The 20,541-nt window shown below is 41.7% G+C and overlaps 1 protein-coding gene across 1 annotated transcript in view; it reads right to left on the bottom strand.

Annotated features, from left to right (window-relative positions):
- Positions 1–20,541, bottom strand: part of LOC147698101 (arylsulfatase H-like) — a 433,996-nt gene that overhangs the window by 387,435 nt on the left and 26,020 nt on the right. The window contains exon 2 of the mRNA XM_086934776.1: positions 18,592–18,732. Within this exon, the coding sequence (XP_086790902.1) occupies positions 18,592–18,732 (141 nt within the window). The remainder of the gene's footprint in view (positions 1–18,591; positions 18,733–20,541) is intronic.

Genomic DNA, 20,541 nt, shown 5'->3' with positions numbered 1-20,541 from the left:
TCTCATTGTCTTCCTCTCTGTCTCACTCTTTCTCACTTTGGATGGCTTCCTCTATCTCACTGTTTCCCTCTTCCTCTCTTACTCTCTCTCTCTTCCTCTCTCTCACTCTTTCTCTCTTTCTCTCTTCCTCGCTCACTCTTTTTCTCTCTCTCTTCTTTCTCTCTCACTTCCTCTCTCTCACTCTTTCCCTCTCTCTTCCTCTCTCTCACTCTTTCTCTCTCTGTCTTCCTCTCTCTCACACTCTTTCTCTTTCTCTCTTCCTTGTACCTTACTCTTTCTATCTCTCACTCTTTCTCTTTCAGCTCACTAAACTTGATGTCTGCACTATCTCCCGGCACGTAGTTGGAGACACACCGTTGGCACAAAGGGGAGCTGCAAAGATTTTTCCATTCTCAACACTCCCTTTCCATCTGTTCCTTTCTTTCTCTCACACTTTCTCTTTTTCTCTGTCTCATTCTTTCTTTCTCTACTCCTCTCTCTCTCACTCTTTATCTCTCTTTCTTCCTCTCTCTCACAGTTTCTCTCTTTATCTCTTTCTTCCTGTCTCTCACACTGTTTCTCTCGTTGTCTTCCTCTCTGTCTCACTCTTTCTATCTTTGGCTGGCTTCCTCTCTCTCACTTTTTCTCTCTTCCTCTCTCACACTTTCTCTCTCTCTTCCTCTATATCACTCTTTCTCTCTCTCTTCTGGTGCACTGCTGGTAGGGCAATGAGGTCCTCTTGTGTCCTGAGGACCTCAGAACACAAGTGGACTTCATCCTCCGAGCAGCGGCATGGAGTAAAAAGAGGTGTGGCCTCAGATCACCTCTCTACAACGCAGCTCGGTGGCGCTTACTGGAGGTACATGGTGGGCTAGATGCCCCCAGGGACCCTCAGGATTCAAAGGAACTTAATAGGGACGTTATAGCTAGAAATTAGCATTTATAAAACCTTGGAAATTCACTGACAAAACCATAGGTTTCAGGAAGGTTAGAGTTAGAAATTAGAATTAAAAAACCTCTGAAAGTTATTGTATAAGAGGCCATAGGGGTGTCTCCCTTCAAGTGGGGAATTAATATTGTCATTCTATTTAATTGTAATTAATATTGGGATTCTATTTAATCCCCACTAGAGGGGAGACACTCCTATGGCCATGTATACAATAAAGTTCAGATAAACATATGTTATTGAAATTAAATATTGTGATTCTATTTAAACTTAAAAATCAGCATAACATAGTAAATTTAACTGGTGACTACATGTACCAGAATACCAAGTGCCTTTTCTTGTGTGTTTTTAATGGTTTTTGTTGTTGCAGGAAGTCATGTGACTTGTTTAAAAAATAAGTCTGTCAGGTAAAACTAGAGAATCCAACTGTGACCAAGGTTTTATGGAAACCAAAGCGCATTGGTTTGTTGCTGTGGAATTGCCAGTGAAATTGAATTATAAGGATCAAAAACGCTGTGTAAATCTCTCTGTGAGGGCACTCCATTTGTCTTCTCCGAGTGGGAGGATTTCTGTGGAAATTACCTTACAGCTTGGCTCAGCCGAGGAGTTTTGCACCGCATCAAAGATGCGCCGCTACATACAGCGAACAGCGAGCCTCGCAATGGGATATATATATAGATAGATAGATAGATAGATAGATAGATAGATAGATAGATAGATAGATAGATAGATAGATAGATAGATAGATAGATAGATAGATAGATAGATACACAAACCTAGAAACCTATATTTGAATATGTTCAGTAAATGTATTGTCAAAAACATTTGCTGCTATGCAGTGAAAGGTAGATGCACGTAATAAAGTAAGGTGCCGGGTCTAGTTTTTTTTGTGTGTGTGTTGGCTTCCAGGCAAAAACCAACAGCTTTGGTGAGGGGGCACATGCTGCCATCCGGCCTCTTCTACAGACACCAGTATGCAATATGACAAATGCCATAGTCTATAGTGCTCTTGTAATAGTGCGGATGGGACATCTGCCATGTATGTGATGGAGTATCCCGTACTCCAAACTCTGAGTAAGGCCCAATGTTCTGTTCCTCTGAAGCATGCTGGCAGCTGTGATATGTCACTACCACACAAAAAAGCCATGGGGATGGAAATTATTCATCCTCCTCCAATACCTGTCTATTGAAAGCAGAACCTAGTCCCCTCTTTTCCCCTACCGTTTCTTTACTTGATGAAGGTATTTTTTACCTTTGTTCAGGCACTAGCAGTACTCTAAGTGAAAGTGATAATAGAATTAAAGAAGGGTAGCATGTAATTTTTCTGACAGTAGAAGCATGGATTATTTAGTCAAAGTTACTGGGAATCAAACTGATGGAGCAAGGATTCAAGAAAACAAAACTTGCTTGGAGCAATCCTTCATTAACTTTTACTAACTGCTAAAACAATAGATAAGACAAGACTAATACTCACCAGACATCGACTCATGGATGAAAAGCTTTACGCAATCTTAATTAATGTGGAATAAAATGCAATTCAATTAAAACCCACTTTAAAACGGAAAAACGCTTTGTGCATGTGCAAATCAGGATTACAAAGAAAGTAATTTGACTAACCCGCTTGAGAGGGAAAACTCTCACGCATGTGCAGGAAGAACTAATATGCGGTCTTGAGGAGCCACGTGTCCGGCTTATGCTTGCTTGAACTTAAATCAAAGCTGCTATTGCTAATGCTTTTGCTCAAGAGAATTATAATAACATGGGACAGAGTAGAAGTGGGTGGTGAACAGTGAGAACTATATATTTGAGAAATGAACACCTGATTATGATTTATGTATTAATAGTGTGCCTTTGGGCCTATTGTCGCACATGACAGAAAGAAAATGGCGACGGAGAACGAGAAGTTGCGCATGCTCAGGAAATTCATGATCTGACCTGATGACTGAAAGAGTTGAATGACTGCCAAAGAGGAAGGACAGAAGGCATGCAAAAACGGAGATGTTTATCCCTCGTCAATGAAGCCGGTATGGTATGTCAAAAAATATTGCAACAATACGTGTATGAGAATTAAAGTAAGGGGTGCGCTAAAGGGGAGGGGTTTGCAGGACAAAAAGAACTTTAATAAAAATTAATATGTCAGCATGGTATGATGAAAACTCCCCAGCCCGTCCAATCATATTCCGTATTTCACCAATAACTGCAACTGTTGAGGGTGGGACATGTAGAAATAAAGACTATAACTAGAGTGAGTTAAGTTAATTGGAGAGCAAACCAACACTTCGATGCTGAGAGAGAGAGAAGAGAGCTGCTAGAAGAAGATAAGAGAGAGCAGACTGGGAAGATTCAGATTAAAAGACAGCCTGATTAGATTTGAAGATTCCGGAAGAACATCAAGGAGGGAGAGGGCGTAAGAGAGGGATATGCCCTAGGGCATCAGGTTTATAGAGAAGTCTAGTGAGTATCTGCCCTGTCCTAATCCTGTCCTACAGTTCTTTGTCTCCTGATCCTAATTCAGAAAACCCCCACCAGTCCTATGGCCAGAGGGGTGGTTTTCAGCATTTCATTAGGTAATGTCATTCTATCTTAAGAATGTGCATATTTCTTTGAAATTGTATCTTATTTCTGTCTTGTGTCTCTTCATCTATCCACTCATTGCTTTTGATTTGTTGAATAAAGTTTGTGTAGATGAATGTATTTGCTAAATGTGATTTTCTCTCTTATGATTAAGAATGATGGAGTTTGCATTGTAAATCTGTATTGAACGAGCGTTTGATTTATAATTGAAATCTTAGATACAGCTCATGAATCTTACCCTAGAGTCTGTGGTTATTTCACTAAAATTGTGGATTAGCTAGAAAGTTGCTAATATGACCATCAACTAACTCAACTAATGGTCCATCAACCAGAGGAAAGCGTGTTGATTTGTGAAGATTAGTTAGGCATTAGGTTTATTTCCAAATTATTTAATGTTTATAGAAACTAACTAACCGGAATTTAGGCGAAATTATAAAACTGGACACCCCCGCGGCTACCCAGGGATTGTGTATGAACATTTGAGCAAATGTGTATGGACCCAATTGAGATATCTGTTTGGTGAATTGTTTATCCCCGGGGTTGTCCGCTGGATCAAAACTATTCACGTGCTGATCACTGTGGCAAGTGTGCATTTAGGGCGGTCCCATTGGATCACAATCGTGTTCCCTGAAAAAATCTTTGGGAGTTTTCTAAACTTTGTGTTCGCAAAAATATAAAACATATCTCCATAAAGGAGTTACATTTCTTCAGGCAACATTCAAAATGCTAGATCAACAAAACTAGCAGAGCATGCCAGGAGGACTTGTGGCAGGAGAAAACAGGAAATATTGAGGCTGGTCAATATAGGCACCCTATATTTGCCATTGAATCCTATGTTTCTGTGCTCAAGTATGGACAAACACCTATTCCCTGGTGGTGGAAGTGAGCTATCATGCAGTTAAGAACGCAGTGAAGCTCAAGCTATGTTAAGACCAACAAAATGTGATATGGACAGATCCTAATGGCATCTCACCACTTAACAACAGATGTTCCAAAATGAAATGCGAAAAAAAAACATCCAGACAAATAGGGAGCATACACCCTTCTCTTAAGCAATGGAAGGGCAGAGAGTAACAACCTTGAAACGTCTGAGATGTAGGTACTCGTTTAGCTGCTAAAGCTCTATAGCAATGGTTCTAAACCTGTGGGCTCTGTGGGTCCATGAGGCCTACTCAGTGGTTCCGTGACTGTTTTACAAATTTAAATAATTTTTAAATGTATAAATAAAAAGAATGTATGTTCAAATAAAGAATCCAATTTGAAAAAAGGAAAATTAAAAATGTGAAAACCTTTTCTATGGGTGATTATGAATTTAGCAAAATATTTGAGCATTTGTTTGGTAAATACTTTCTTTTGCATTTCTTTCTATTGTTTTGAGGTTCAAATCATAGAAATTGGTTAGACTGGGATCCAGGTGTCCAATAATGACTCAGTGGGAGTCCCCAGATTCCAGTAATAATCCAGTGGGGGTGCACAGATGTAAAAACATTAAGAAATGCTGCTATGGGGTAAAGTGACATGGAAAAGTAAATATTTATACTTTTTTTAAAATACTTAATTTTTATTGTATAAAGAAAGCTGTATAAAAGCAGCAGTTTTTACCTGTACATATATTCCAAACATAAATTACCAATTTTCATTTGATCATCAAAAAACAAACGAGTAATACATTAAGCACGATAACCAAAAGATCATTAGTTAGAGCGGAATCTAATACTTAAGGAAAAAGTTTCATTTCAGAAAAAGGAAGTAATCCAGGTGGAAAAGGGGCCCCAGATTATGTTTCCTTTAATTCTGCCTTTTCTGACTCTCCTTTCATAGAGTGCCTTTTCTAAATTATATATATAAAAAAATCGTCCATTCCACTGCTGGAAGGTTGGGGGTTGTGGATCAAGTCAAGCTGAGGCAAGACATAACCCAAGAACTGCCATAGCTATAAAAATAAGCTTTTCCCATTCATTGCCAGTTGTATCATATACCACTAACAACATCAGCTGTGGTGTCAAAGGAACATCAACATTGGGAATCTGTTTTAAAAAGCTTGTAAGTTCGCAACTGGTAGATTCTATACAGGGACAAGTGGCAAAAATATGCACTAGGTCAGCTCCAAATCTTGAACATCTCAAACAAGTTAACAAGTACCACACAATGTAACAATTTTTGCAGGTGTGATATATAAATCAAAAAAAGTCTTAAAATGCTGAGCCCGCAGATTGGCAGAGCACAGTACAGAGTCCCACAGTTCCTGCCGCACCGCCTGCCTTTTTGAGCAGAAAATCTCTCAGCTGTAAAAATTTAAAGAAATCCCGGGGTCTGACATCAAACCTTTCTCTAATAACTTCAAATGATGTTATGTGAGCCCCAGCTAATAGATCCCCTATCCTGTATTCTCCACTCTTACCCCACCTTACCAGACATGTATCTTGTTGTGCCCTGGGCAATTGGTCATTCCCAATTATAGGAGAGTAACGATTATATCTACCTATCCAGAGTTTCTTCCTTATGCCTACCCAATTATGGAAGGCAGCGATCAATACCTTGAGGCGCGTTTTCTTAAAATAACTTGCTTCATAGAATTTCAAAATACACCCATTAGCCCGAGCGCCTATCAATACTTCATATATTGTTGGTACTTGACCAGAATCCCCCCTGTTCTTTTCCTTGACTCCAAAGAATGGCCAGTAGTATTGGAATGAAGCCGCTAAATAATATAATTTAAAATAAGGGAGCCCCCAACCTCCTCTAGTTCTGGGAAGGGAGAGGTAAATATTTGGTCTCCTAGCCCTCTGATAGCACCAAATAAACCTAGCCACCTCCTCTATTTGCTTAAACCAAGAATTAAGAATTTGTAAAGGAATCGCATGAAAAATATCCAAAAGTTTTGTCTGGATCATCATTTTAATGAGATTACATGTCCCAACTATTGACAGTTTCAGATTATCCCAACGTTGGAAGTCTTTTTCAATTTTCCCCATTACAGGGGTAATATTTAAGTCTACTATATAATCCACCTTAGCTGTAATAGTGATGCCTAAATAGACCGCTTTCTCAACAGTTCTATTCTCCATACCTGTGATGAATCTATTTGTCACAATCTGCGTTTTAGTTTTATTTAATAAAAAAAAAGCCAGATTGGGTCCCAAAGCCTTCAGTAATGCTTTCAACCGATGTTATTGCCCGGGCTGGATCAGATGAGATGATAGCCCGGAAAAAGCAGATAAAAGATCAAGCTTGGCATGACCTGCAATCGGACGAAGTATTGCGGGATAGTTCCAAATTCTGGGAGGTGATTAATCAGCCCTATTTTTCAGGGGTGGAGACCCATGGGGTAGAATGTGTCGAGCAGTGGCTATCTCACTTTGGTAACATCTACAGCCAGCCTACCTCTGGCAGCACACAGGAGCTTTTTTCCCATCCTCGCTCGGAGTTAATTCAGGCATTTGAGGAGAAGGATGTTGAAAAATCCATTAATGAAACACTCAAGAATAAGGCGCCAGGCCCTGATGGGGTTCCTGCGGACCTATATAAATCTGCACCTACATTTTGGGCCAAGATTTTGACAAAGGTTTTTAATTTTACAAGAGAAAATAACTTTCCTCAATCCTGGGCAAGGTCTATAATCATACCAATATTTAAAAAGGGCCAAATGGGCGACCCAACCTGTTATAGACCTATTTCCCTAATAGACTCTGTTGTTAAGATTCTGGGCAGAGTCATCTTGGGCCGAATAACAACTTGGTTAGAAGGTAGAGGAACCCTGTCAAATACCCAGTATGGTTTTAGGTCCAAAAGGAGCACCCTGGATCAATGTTTAAATTTGCATTTGATCATTAGCAAATACACCATAGTGAAAGAAGGGGCCCTGTATATGGCCTTTATGGACCTCTCCTCAACCTTTGACCTGGTTAACAGGTCAAAGCTGTGGGGAGTCCTCTTGGATATGGGTATCGAGCGAGCATTGATGGGCTTCTTGTCAGTTCTCCATCAAGGACTACAGGCTTCCGTTAGAGTTACCCAAGAGGGAAGATGCACTAGCTCTTTTACATCTGAGAGGGGGGTGAGGCAAGGGTGTATCCTTGCCCCTCTCCTATTTACTTTATATATCAATGCACTTGAGCCTGCTCTTACCACCTCGGCAGTTGACGTCCCGCGTGCAGGAGAGAGTAACATCCCGGTCCTCCTGTACACGGATGACGCAGTCCTTCTGGCCCGAACAGGTGTGGCCCTTAATAAACTATTGGCCTCTTTTGGTGATTTTATGACCTCATTAGACCTGAAAATAAACACCAAAAAATCACAGGTCATGATTGCGGGACTAAAGGGCAGGAAAAAGAAACCTATAACCTTCTCTTGCACAGGGAAAGAAGTACTAGGGTCTCCACTTTCACCTATTTGGGCGTGATCTTCGATGATAAAGGAACCTGGGGCGCTCAACATAAGTCTAAAACAAATGCAGTCGCTAGATCTGCCGCAGCCCTCCTGAGTTTCATTAAAAGAATGGGGTCACGACCAATGGAGGCCATTCTTAAAGTGTATAAAGCCAAATGCCTGGCAATAGCCACCTATGGATCCTCAATTTGGGGATATACAAAGCCAGATACCATCCAAAAGGCGGAGAATAGATTCCTTAGATCACTACTTTCCGTCCCCCAGTCTACTCCCACTTTTACCGTTCATTCAGAGTTAGGTATTGGGTACGTCACACATCAAATTAAATCTGCCCCTGTTATCTGTTGGCTAAAAACCTGGCTTAATGAGGAAATTTCTTTAAATCATTAGATCCTTAAAAATTGTCTGGCACTGGATGGAGTCCAAAAAATCCCATGGCTGGCCTACAAAAATCTATGTTATCCTATGTGGGGCGCATAGATCTTTTTTATTCTCCTGACACCATTAAAAAAGAGGATGTCACGATGATAAAATCAACACTGACAAACTCATTCATGGCAGAGCGGAAAGAGATAGAGATGAAAAAAACGCTAGTCAGAAGAAACTATGCCCTCATTACCGTCCCAGGCCCTGAACCCTACCTGGTTTTTGTTACCAAACCTTTTCATCGTTTTCTTTTAACTAGATTCCGTCTTAATTTGATACACTTTTTGTTGGGCTCCTATGCTACATGGGACACTCCAGATAACGCAAGTCCCTGTGATTGCGATCATTTTTCGTCACAGGACACTTTACATTTTATTATGCTTTGTGATCATTATGCACTAATAAGGAAAAAATATTTACTACCAATTCTTCGAGAGGCTGGCTTCGCACAGGTTAGGCCAGCACTCTTGTTTTTACAACTTTTGTCTAGTGCACGTATAACCTTCCATGTAGCTAACTTTTTAGTGGCAGGAGTGCGTATAAACAAGAAGCGTAATAAAGCACAATTGTTATTATCATAATCTATTAATGATGCGAGAAACGTTTATATATACTGTTTTTATTGAACCTATGAAAATTGTCTATTTTACTGTTTTTACTGAACCTATGAAACATGTCTATTTTAATCATGATATACTTGTACATATTCTATTGTTGTATTTTATTGTTTTTTTGATGATGATCTGTACCATGTGTCTTTTTGTGATTTTTAAAAAAAATCGAATAAAAGTGATTTGACTGACTGAGATGATAGCCACGTTGTCAGTGTAATCCAGTAGCTTGGTGTCCCCGCCATGCAGACTGACTGGAATAATTTTTGCAGAGGCCTCCAAATGCCTAAGGAGGGGGTCTAGATACTGGGCAAACAGTAAGGGGGGAGAAGGGCAGCCCTGTCTTGTTCAACTGCTGATTGAGAAAAGAGCAGTTTCTTCCCGCATAATTTGTAATCTTGCTACAAGGTTGGCATATAAGACATGTATTGCTTTCAGAAAAGGGTTTCCCTAGGCCGTAAGTCTTAAGGGTCTGCCATAAGAAATTCCATGCCACCCTGTTGAAGGCTTTCTCTGCGTCTAAAAGGGCTACCCTCATCGGTTTAGCAATGCTCTCCGTAGCATCAAAGAGGGTAATTAACGTTCTGACATGATCTACTGTCCCTCTTCCTTGTGTAAAACCATACTGCCATACTGAGACAAGATGGTGCATCACAGAATTCAGATGTGTAGCAAAGGTCTTAGAATAAAGCTTAGCATCACTATTTAACAGTGTTATAGGCTTATGTGAGCCTAAGTTCATTGGATCTTTACCCTTTTTAAAAAAAATAACAATGTTCGCAATACCCAAGGAGCCCGGAGGTGTGGCCCCTACCTTGAGCTCCTGAAATAAACTAAGCATAGGGTGATATATCTCGCTAACGAAAACTTGGTAAAACTCTATAGGAATACAGTCAGTTCCTGATGCCTTGCCCGCTGGAAGGACTTGTAAAGCATGAAATAGCTCCTCCTGTGTGATGTCTGCGCCAAGCTGTGTAACCTCCTCCTGTGGGACCCTTCCAATCGGTTCAAACTCCTGAACTTCCAAATTTGAGCCATCGTTAGATGGAGCTGAATACAGGTCTTCATAAAATTCTCTGAACGCCTCTCTAATCTCAGTAGGTTATGTCATGACTTTACCCTGCATATTTCTAATCCGGTCTATGTATCCTGCTGCAACCTGTTGTCTATTTTTGATTGCCAGCAATCTGTCCACCTTCGCGCTATATTCATAGCAAATCTGTTTCTTAGCTAAGTATTTACCCGCAAGTCTCTCAGTATTAAAATCATTCAGACAAGCTTTGGTATTGTTAATAGAGCTCAAAATTCTTACCACCTCCCCACCACGTGACACAGTACTAATCAATTCTGTTTCTAGTCGGGTAAGTTTTTGATAAAACTGGTTAATCTGTTCTACCTCTTTTTTCCGCTCATTCAAGCAATATTGCAAGATCTCGCCCCTTGCTGCCGCTTTAAAAGCATCCCACACCATACCTGGGGGGGGACTACCACTATTAATATCAAAGAACTTCTTGATCCAGTCCTTTATATATTCAATATATTTTTGATCTGACAGCAGAGCCCCCTCAAAAGTCCATCTAGAATATTCCTTTCTTATGCCTTTTACAGAGACCTCTAAGACTACCGGGTTGTGATTGGACATGACTCTGGGGAAAAGCTCTATTCGTGCCTCTTGAAGTATACATGGCGAGGTTAAAAAGTAGTCCAGTTTGGCAAACCTGTCCTGTGGGGCTAAATAAAAAGTATAGCTGGGCTCAGGAGCTCTTAGTCTAGACTAGACATCTACCAAACTGATATCCATTACAAGATTTTTAAACGTCCTCATCGAATGTGGCTTCTGCCCATTACTAAACGTCCCTCCTATTCCCGGAGTGCCTCCCGGAGTGTCTCTAGACCCATTGAGATTCATCTCCTCGCACACCACAAACAGCGTGGGCCAAGATGGTAATTCCTTGGCCAAGACAAGAAATAGCCCAGGGTCATCTAGAACAGGGGCGTAGACTGTGCATAGTATAAAAGAACCAGTTGTATGGCTACATTCCAGTACTACCCATCTACCATTCCTATCAACAGATTTCCTACCAGGCTTTATGACAATTCCTTTAATGCGGACTGCAACACCCTTAGTTTTTACATCTTGTGTAGTGTAGGCTGCTACCATCAGCCCCAGGGAATTAAGTAGGTTGCTATTGTTCCTGGCATTGTGAGTATCCTGCAGGCAATAGATATCTGTCTTTAACACATTGAGGTCTTCCTGTATCCTCCTCCTCTTAGACCCATTGTTGAGTCCACGTATATTTATAGTCGCAATTCGAACTTTAGCCATAGTTCCCCAAAAATATTGTTTCCAGCTGTGCGGCCATATCTTAATCAATACTGTATTGATCCTGCGAACCAATTTGTACATTCTTTCTTCCAAGCTGCTCTGTAACCGTTAGTAACCATGTTAAATAATACCCTTAATAAGCTTTGTGCTTCTGCTGCAATTTACACTTCTTTTAGCCCCCGTCCCTTCCCCTGACATCCCCTCTCCCCCCTCTCTCCCCTCCCCTTGGAGGTAGCCAGACAACAAAAGGTCTGCGTGATGGAGACAGGAAAGAACATCGAAATGCTTCCACCCCCAAGCTCTCTGGGCTCTTTATCAAACCAAAAACGTCAATAAGAAAAAAAGAAGGAAAGAGAAAAGGGGAGGAATAAAGAACACATAGTAAGAACCATGCATACAAGACATTTTACTGACATTAAAAAAGGGGAGAAAAAGAGAAGGACATTATTATTTAAATTAACCCCACAGTTACATTGATATTTATTTTATCTGACCAGCTTTGCTCTAGATACTCTCTATTTAACAACAAGGGGTGGTGATGGACAGAGTTTCTGAATTAAGCAGAATACTCTCACCCAGTCAAGAGATCAGGGCTAGATCCAACACCGTTTTTTAGCTCACTGCACCATCCCAGCTCAGAACCTGGCTATATGCAAATTAGTCTGTTCCTGTTCCAGTGCATGATGGGAACAGGGCAAACCAAACTACCAAGCCAATTCTTACACTGGGAAGGAAACAAGCTTCCGGGGACCGGTTTCTGGCATTTCAGCCGTCGTCGGCCCGGCTTGCTTGAATCCTGATGGTGCAATGAGCAAGGGACTCACATCTGAGTATACCCTTCCACGCTTAGGGTGGACAAAATATTTAACAACAAGGGGTGGTGATGGACAGAGTTTCTGAATTAAGCAGAATACTCTCACCCAGTCAGGGGATCAGGGCTGGATACACCGTTTTTTAGCTCACTGCACCATCCCAGCTCAGAACCTGGCTATATGCAAATTAGTCTGTTCCTGTCCCAGTGCATGATGGGAACAGGGCAAACCAAACTACCAAGCCAATTCTTACACTGGGAAGGAAACAAGATTCCGGGGACCGGTTTCTGGCATTTCAGCCATCGTCGGCCCAGCTTGCTTGAATCCTGATGGTGCAATGAGCAAGGGACTCACATCTGAGTATACCCTTCCACGCTTAGGGTGGACAAAATATTTAACAACAAGGGGTGGTGATGGACAGAGTTTCCGAATTAAGCAGGATACTCTCACCCAGTCAAGAGATCAGGGCTAGATCCAACACCGTTTTTTAGCTCACTGCACCATCCCAGCTCAGAACCTGGCTATATGCAAATTAGTCTGTTCCTGTCCCAGTGCATGATGGGAACAGGGCAAACCAAACTACAAGCAAGCCGGGCCAACGACGGCTGAAATGCCAGAAACTGGTCCCCGGAAGCTTGTCTCCTTTCTGGTGAAGAATTGGCTTGGTAGTTTAGTCTGCCCTGTTCCCATGATGCACTGGGCCAGGGACAGACTGATTTGCATATAGCCAGGTTCTGAGCCGGGATGGTGCAGTGAGCTAAATAACGGTGATGGATCAAGCCCTGATCTTTGGACTGGGTAAGAGTGGTCTGCTTAATTCAGACACTCTGTTCATCACCACCCCCTTTTCTGAATCGTTTTTGGCCACTATAGGTGTGGCAGGGTATACTCAGACATGAGTCCCTTGCTCACTGCATCATCAGGATTCAAGCAAGCCGGGCCGACGACGGCTGAAATGCCAGAAACCGGTCCCTGGAAGCTTGTCTCCTTTCTGGTGAAGAATTGGCTTGGTAGTTTAGTCTGCCCTGTTCCCATGATGCACTGGGCCAGGGACAGACTGATTTGCATATAGCCAGGTTCTGAGCCGGGATGGTGCAGTGAGCTAAATAACGGTGATGGATCAAGCCCTGATCTTTGGACTGGGTAAGAGTGGTCTGCTTAATTCAGACACTCTGTTCATCACCACCCCCTTTTCTGAATCGTTTTTGGCCACTATAGGTGTGGCAGGGTATACTCAGACATGAGTCCCTTGCTCACTGCATCATCAGGATACAAGCAAGCCGGGCCGACGACGGCTGAAATGCCAGAAACCGGTCCCCGGAAGCTTGTCTCCTTTCTGGTGAAGAATTGGCTTGGTAGTTTAGTCTGCCCTGTTCCCATGATGCACTGGGCCAGGGACAGACTGATTTGCATATAGCCAGGTTCTGAGCTGGGATGGTGCAGTGAGCTAAATAACGGTGATGGATCAAGCCCTGATCTTTGGACTGGGTAAGAGTGGTCTGCCTAATTCAGACACTCTGTTCATCACCACCCCCTTTTCTGAATCGCTAGGTACTCTCTAGCATGAATTTTAGGGGAGAGTAAAAAAGCCTCAAACCCAGCATCCTGAAAAGGCTTAATCATTTGCTGAAGTCGCCATCTACGCTCCACAGTGACATGACAAAAATCTGGCCTCGGGTCAGGCTTTTTCAAAAATAGTCTTCCTGTATGTAATTACCAAAAAAACCTAATATGGCTCTTAGTTGGGTTGTGTTTCTACCAGAGTTTATATATCTGTTCAAGGGGAACCTGCGGATCCTCTGGACTTCCCGCTCCCATTCCCAACCTGTAAGCCCAGGGAAGGAAACTTTAAGCAGATTTAAAATGAAGGAATGAATGTCCTCCCCTTCCAAGCCCTCCTTTATCCCTAAGAAGTGGAGGTTATTCCTCCTCATATGATTTTCCATGTCCTCCAGCTTCCACATAGCATCAGTAAGATGTGCATCATGGGTTTTGGTATCCTCTTTAATGTCGGACAACTTCTTTTCGAACACCGTTGTTCTCTCTTCCAAAAAGTTCATCTGCTCCCTAATCTCTGCACAGGTTTTTCCGACTTTCCGTATCACCCCCTCCAGTTTTTTAGAGGCCTGCCTTGCTTTTTTTCCGTCAGCCCGGGTCTCAGCACAATGTTCATTTATAGTATCCAATATCGTACTCAATGCAGAATTCATATCTGTTATTCCCTTTGCCTGAGGTGCACCAGTGGGAGATGCCGCCTGTTCAGTTGTCAAAACCATTAGGCCGGTTATTCTTGTGTGTGAATAGTTCCACTTCAGGCCGGGACCGGCTGGAATCCTTCCTGTTTTTTTCTGGGTCTTGATGTGGCCTTTGCCCCCCTTAGGATTTGTCCAGGATTTCTATTGCTTCAGCGCTGTTTCTGGGGCTTCCAAAGTGCTGGAGCCTGAGGAAGACAAGCTGTTGTCGAGCTCACTGTGGTCTGAATTGGTTACACCTGATAGTGACTCCTCTGTAAGGGAGTAAAACTTATCTGTTCCATCAGAAATAATAACTCCTGCTACTAGGAGCAGATCTTCATAACTTCTGAAAGCTCCCATCTCCGTGGAATCCCCGTCAATTATTAGCACACTGTTTTGGGGGTCAGTCAAAGCCTAATTATCATCATCCCTGTTGACGCCAAATTCTGTGTCCTTTTCTGTTTCTCTTCCTGTTTCTTTTCCTGATTCCTTTTCCTTCTGACCATCTTTGCTATTCCTGGCAATCTCGTCCTGTATTTCTGCTTTTGCAAAATTTTCACCCATAACATCTGTCCGATCTATACTCCAATTGTGGACAACCATCTCTGAGACTGAATTGGCAAAGGTTCTACTGTGTGTTCCAGAGAACCATCTGCCGTTTTTCTTTAAAGTATTCAGTAATAGTGGGTTGAGGTGGTATAGAAAGTGTGTTTGTCTTATCCCCTTCAGAGGCAGCCCCCACTTCTTCTGAAACTTTTGTAATCATTCCCTTCTGCCCATGGTGCGCACGGTCTGAATCCTCCATCTCCCTACCACTCCACTCTGTGCTTGCTTTTTAGCGTTGCGGGGCTCATTAGGTTTGCCTGCCAAAGCCCCAGTACTTAGAGGGGAATCCAGACTGTTAAGTGGCATTCATAGAATGTCCACCCTCGGGCAGCTTCGGGCTGATAGCACAGTCCAGGATGGTGAGCAGTCCTGATTGGCTGGTGGCTAGCGCAAGCTATCAGGAGATGGGAATTACAGTTGGGCAACCAGTTGAAGTGTGGTGTGAGGTAGGGACATTGTTTTGGTCCCACCCACCCACTCTTAGAAGAGGTATGGTTCAGCAAGGGCAGTATTTTCACAAGACTAGCACATTTTTGGTGGTTGTCGCTTGGACAGGTGGCAGAATTGGAGGAGATCAAGACAGGCAGGAAGGGTTGAGGGCCATTCTGAACAGCTTCGGACAGAGGGAAACAGGGGAGCAAGGTAGGAGGCAGGAGGTAGGTAGGAGACGTAGATAGGGGTTGGGGAGGAGGGTTAGTCAGAACAATGTTGGGGAAGTTTGTGAGGGGAATTATTTTATGGGTTGGGGGTTATGAAATTGAATATGTATTAGTGATGCCTGATTATGATATATATAATAAATTAGAATGTTTACCTGTCCAATAAAGCGGCCTTTTACCCCACATTGGCCTGAGGATGTGCATATTGCCCAAAGCACAGAACAGAGCGGGGGAAAGGAGCTGCTGCTGCCATCTTGCCTTTCCAAATGAATATTTATAATCTTAATAATAATCTTAAGATTGCACCAGCGCAATTACAGTGTACTATTGACTCTTTGCAGATGTGGACACCAGCACAACTTAAAATGTTTCTAAAAAATATGGCAGCCAGAATAAACTGCACTTTCCAAAATACACACTGTTAGATTCTAGAAACATATAAGCATTATTCTGACTGTGTATCTTGTAAACAGAGTCAAGAATATATGAAGTTTTCTTTGGAACATAGAGTCAGGCCATTTTTACTCATGTTAAGATTGGGCATTTTACCTCTAAATAAATTTAAAAAGCGCTGGTCTGGTAAAGAAAATAAGACCAGAATGTTTAAACTCTGTAATGTTGGGACTGAAGATATTAAGCATGCTCTCTTTGTTTGTCCCAGTATGCTGGTGAAGGAAACTAGAAATTGTTTTTTAAAAACAATGGGGCAGATGTATCAACACCATCATTTGTGATTCTTAAATAGCCATTTTTTAGAAATCGCTATTTGAGAATTGCAATTTGGGATGTATGTAGAAAATCGCTAATTTCCATCTGTTTCTATGGGCCAGGAGGCCCATAGGAAGGAATGAGAAGTTATTCTCAATTTGTGATTCGCAATTTGCTCATCGAAAATTGAGAACAATTTCAAGGGTGCAAGGGTGTCTTAAGGACACCCTGCTGCACCCCTGAAATTTACATGTGTGCACATATGGCGCACATACATGACCTAAGGGCATGTATGAGCGCCACATGGCACCTATACAAATGCCAAAAAGTGCTACAAGTTGGTGGTAATTTGCGATTTCTTAGTGTGAAATCGCAAAACATTATTGTTTCTTACATAGCATTTAAGGAATCGCTTTTTGCGATTCCTTAAATGCTTTCGCAAAATTAAGCAATCGCAAATTTTGCGATTCCTTAATTTTGCAATACGATTTTCTTCATACATCGCCTTTGCCGATGTTTTTGTCGCAAACGCTGCTTTTTTGCGAATCGCCGAGTTCGCGACAAAAAAACGGATGATACATCTGCCCCTTTGTTTCTTAAATTTAACATATTCAAAACCAAAAAACTGATTGCCCTAGTAAAGTTGCCTCCAGATAAATTTGTTATAATCACAAAAAAAATGTAAATCATTTTTACCAGCCGTCTTCAATCTTTTCAGTGCGAGGGCCACATCGTATATTTTACAAATATTTGCGGGCCAAAAAAAAATCAGTTTTATAAATGAACAAATAAAATTTAAATTAATGAATAAGTTGTGCTTGGATCTTTTTTTGTAATCAGCATGATTTGACTCAGAACAAAAGAGGAATGTGACAATTCCAAAGAAACAATGTCGTGCCTAAACTGAGAAATTATTAATAATGAGTAAAAATGTCAAACATTAGCAAATGCTCTGACAAAATAATCAATTACTTAACTGTAGATAAGAAAACCAGGCTATTATTTTTTTAAATCAAATTTAAATACTTACATTCTGAAATGGCAGTATGACGCTGTACCAAAAACAAAGTATTACTATTATTGCCCAGTGAACCAGTCTCTTGCATGAGTATTGTTTCAGAACTACCTGCTTTGAAAAGGCACTGCCAATGCTACAACAAGTCATCTGTATTCTTTTCTAATGGCGATAAGTCCCTTTTTAATGTGCACTCGACAAGGAAGTACCCTTATTTATTCAACAGTACTATGCGTGGTTGGATATTTAGGATGCACGGCTAATGACAGAAACGTAACAGCATACCTCCTCGCAGTTTCTGGGGCCAGTGGCCGGCGTTTTCCCCTGCCTAGGACCCTTTGCTTCTGATATTGCCACAACTGGCCAAGCCAGTAACAGGTGTATGAGGAGGAAGTCTAGATCCAGGATCCACCCTCCCAGTGACAGATAAGGCAGCAACCAGCTCAGGCATGCGCCATGTCCTATTCATATGACCGTGTACACAGCCAGTGTGCGTGTAATGTAGCTTGTTGGTTTGGGCCGGATAAAATCTTGTAGTAGGCCAGAATAAGCTCGCGGTCCATAGTTTGGAGACCCCTGTTTTTACAAACGTATTAATTTTTACGTTTGTATTGACACTGTCAGGCCATTTTTTCTTTTAATTGTAATTATTTATAAGCGTAAATATTTTTGAACTCCGATCAGATCTATATCAATAAATGTGATTGTTTTGATTTTATTTTATTTGGTAAAGCAACATGCCCTGGAGTTCTGTAAGAGTTTTTCGTTTCGTTACATAATTTTAATTTTTGGTGACACAAAATCTGCTAATTGGTTGCTCAGTATCCTGTGGGTGTTTGATTGAGATGTAGTTTTGAAGTGCAGAGAATAGTGAGAAAAGCATTACAAATGTTTGTGAGTAACTCGAAGTTAACTCGAAGTTAAGAATAGATTGGTGAATGTATTGCACTAATCACTTGTCTGACACTTCCTGGGTTTGACTTCTACTGGTCTGCATGTGACTGATAAATGAGAAAGTTAATCATATGCTGTGTCAAGTTCTTCACTTCCAAATCACAATGAGATGTTTACGGCTTTGCAAATCGAAACTAAATTGCACTTTGTCCACTACGCATATCTACTTTGCAACAGTTTAAATACATATAAAGCACACATGGACATCAAGTGTCTTGAGAGCCACAGTATGTATGTAATTGAAAACTGAGACAAAACATAACAAAAGTGATTTTTGATGTTTAATAGTGATTTGTGAAATTGAATACATATGTTTGTGGTACTGACATAACAATAACAGAGCAAGGTTTACCTTATTGTGTCATTTCCATAGCAGCCCACATCACCAATCCCAAGGTCATCTGCCATAAACAGCAATATATTGGGCCTGTTGTTTTGTGTTTCAGTTGATTCACTTGTGAACAACAGCAGCAGGCTGACAAGGAGGGGAAGCCTAGGAAAAATACAACAATAAGTGAATTCCTATAGTACACATACTAGCAGCCAGGGCTTTAAGTGGGATGAAATCACAGGGGGGTCTCTCATATGAGCAAGGCTGATGTATTTAAGGGCTTGGCTTAAAACACTTAAGCTAAAAATCTGTACTTAGTGTATTGTGCCGCCCCACTAGTATTTTGTTGTTTCTGACCATACATCCACAGATATATATTACAAGTAGCATTACACTTAAAAGAAGCCAGGACTATTGGCTTTGTCAATGGTTGTAAGTTGCGTAAGATAAATAAGTGATTAAAAATGAATGTGTCCTCTTGTGAGTGCAACTCGTGCTCATGCAACTGAAACTGAAAAAACAAGTCTCTTTGAAGTTACATTAAAAGCAGATTATGTTTTTTTCTTCTTTTCAAAGTGAGGGTGAGGGCACAAATGGAGAGCCCGATAGGGACCCGTCCCAGCACCTGCTTTTAATAACTGGCAGGACCCGGCCCAGTTAAAGCCCTGCTGGCAGCTATGAGACAAATACTTACTGAGAGCTTGTACTTAACATTACATGTATTTATGAACCACATACTCACACCAGGTGAGGGGGTGCATATCGCTAATAAGAGAATTGCTATCTACCTCATTGGTACTCATTTTATCGACCTTGGGAGGAAGACAGGACCCCCAGGATACGAGGCTGTGACCATTTGGTGCTATTCAAATCCCAGTAGTGGTACACAGAGCCACCACCTCAAGTGATTCCAGTGATCCGTTGTGAGAACAATTGACCAGGAGCTTAGGGCTTTGAGTCTGATTCAGCGCTAGGCCGAGTGGGAGATCTGTCAAAAAGTGGTGGATACTTGGCCTGGGGGGTAAATTCTGTTCCGCTAGCAGAAGTTGCAAAGTTAGGGCTTTTCCGCGTTCAGTAGAGAACGCCGAGATGTCAAAACTTCTGCGATCCGCAGCATAGCGGAAATTATTTTCTTGTTTGCGCTTTAAAAATGCGTTCTTGCGTGCGTGGTATCGATTTACTGGATCCCTGGGTTCGCTGATGAGTTTTTCTATCCGTTTGCGTGCGCCACGAGATGTTGGATTGTTGGTAGCCAGTCCCGCTATCCCGCAAGAGTTTGCGATCGCGAACACGTCTTTCGACCCGGAACAGGAAATAAGCATTGCGAGCATTAGCGACCGCATGGGGAAGTTAGCAATATATTTCCCTGTGAACATGCACAAACACGTGACTAACGGGTGGGAAAAGCAATTCCATGTCTTCAAAAAAGTTCTGCTTGCTCGCGGAGATTTTATAACAATTTCACAAAAATTTGCGTAAAGCAACTACGCAAATTCTGCCCACCCCTAGTGGATACACCATCAGCCGTATTTAGAGTGCTATTGATAGCAATACACTTCTCACGCAGCCAGGGTTTAGACTGGGACAAAAAATAGGCCCAGGCATGGAAATAAAAGTGGCACCCAATAGCAAACCAGATGGCTAAAAAATAAGTGTCAACATTTACAAAAGAGGCCAGGTTTGACCTTGTATAGCTACTCTACATGGTTATTTTTCAAGGAATGGAAGATTGCCTACTTTTGGGTTTGCTGAAAGCAATGCTTGTGGTAATATCAAGGAAATCAACAGTAAAAACTGACCCATCTGGCCATAAAATGGACCTTCAAACTGCTAATCTGTCAGACCAGCCCAGCAGGCACTGCCTGATTGCCCTATATGCCATCTCTGACCTTGCACACGGTAGAGATACCACCTACCACTTTTTGGCAGATGTTTTTGTACTCTTAGCTCTTGATAAGGCCCTTTGTCTTT

The sequence above is a fragment of the Lissotriton vulgaris genome, chromosome 8 (assembly GCF_964263255.1).
Source record: "Lissotriton vulgaris chromosome 8, aLisVul1.2, whole genome shotgun sequence".
Classification (NCBI taxonomy): domain Eukaryota; kingdom Metazoa; phylum Chordata; class Amphibia; order Caudata; family Salamandridae; genus Lissotriton; species Lissotriton vulgaris.
The sequence above is the reverse complement of the archived record's forward strand: the minus strand, read 5'-3'. Positions and strand labels throughout refer to the sequence as shown.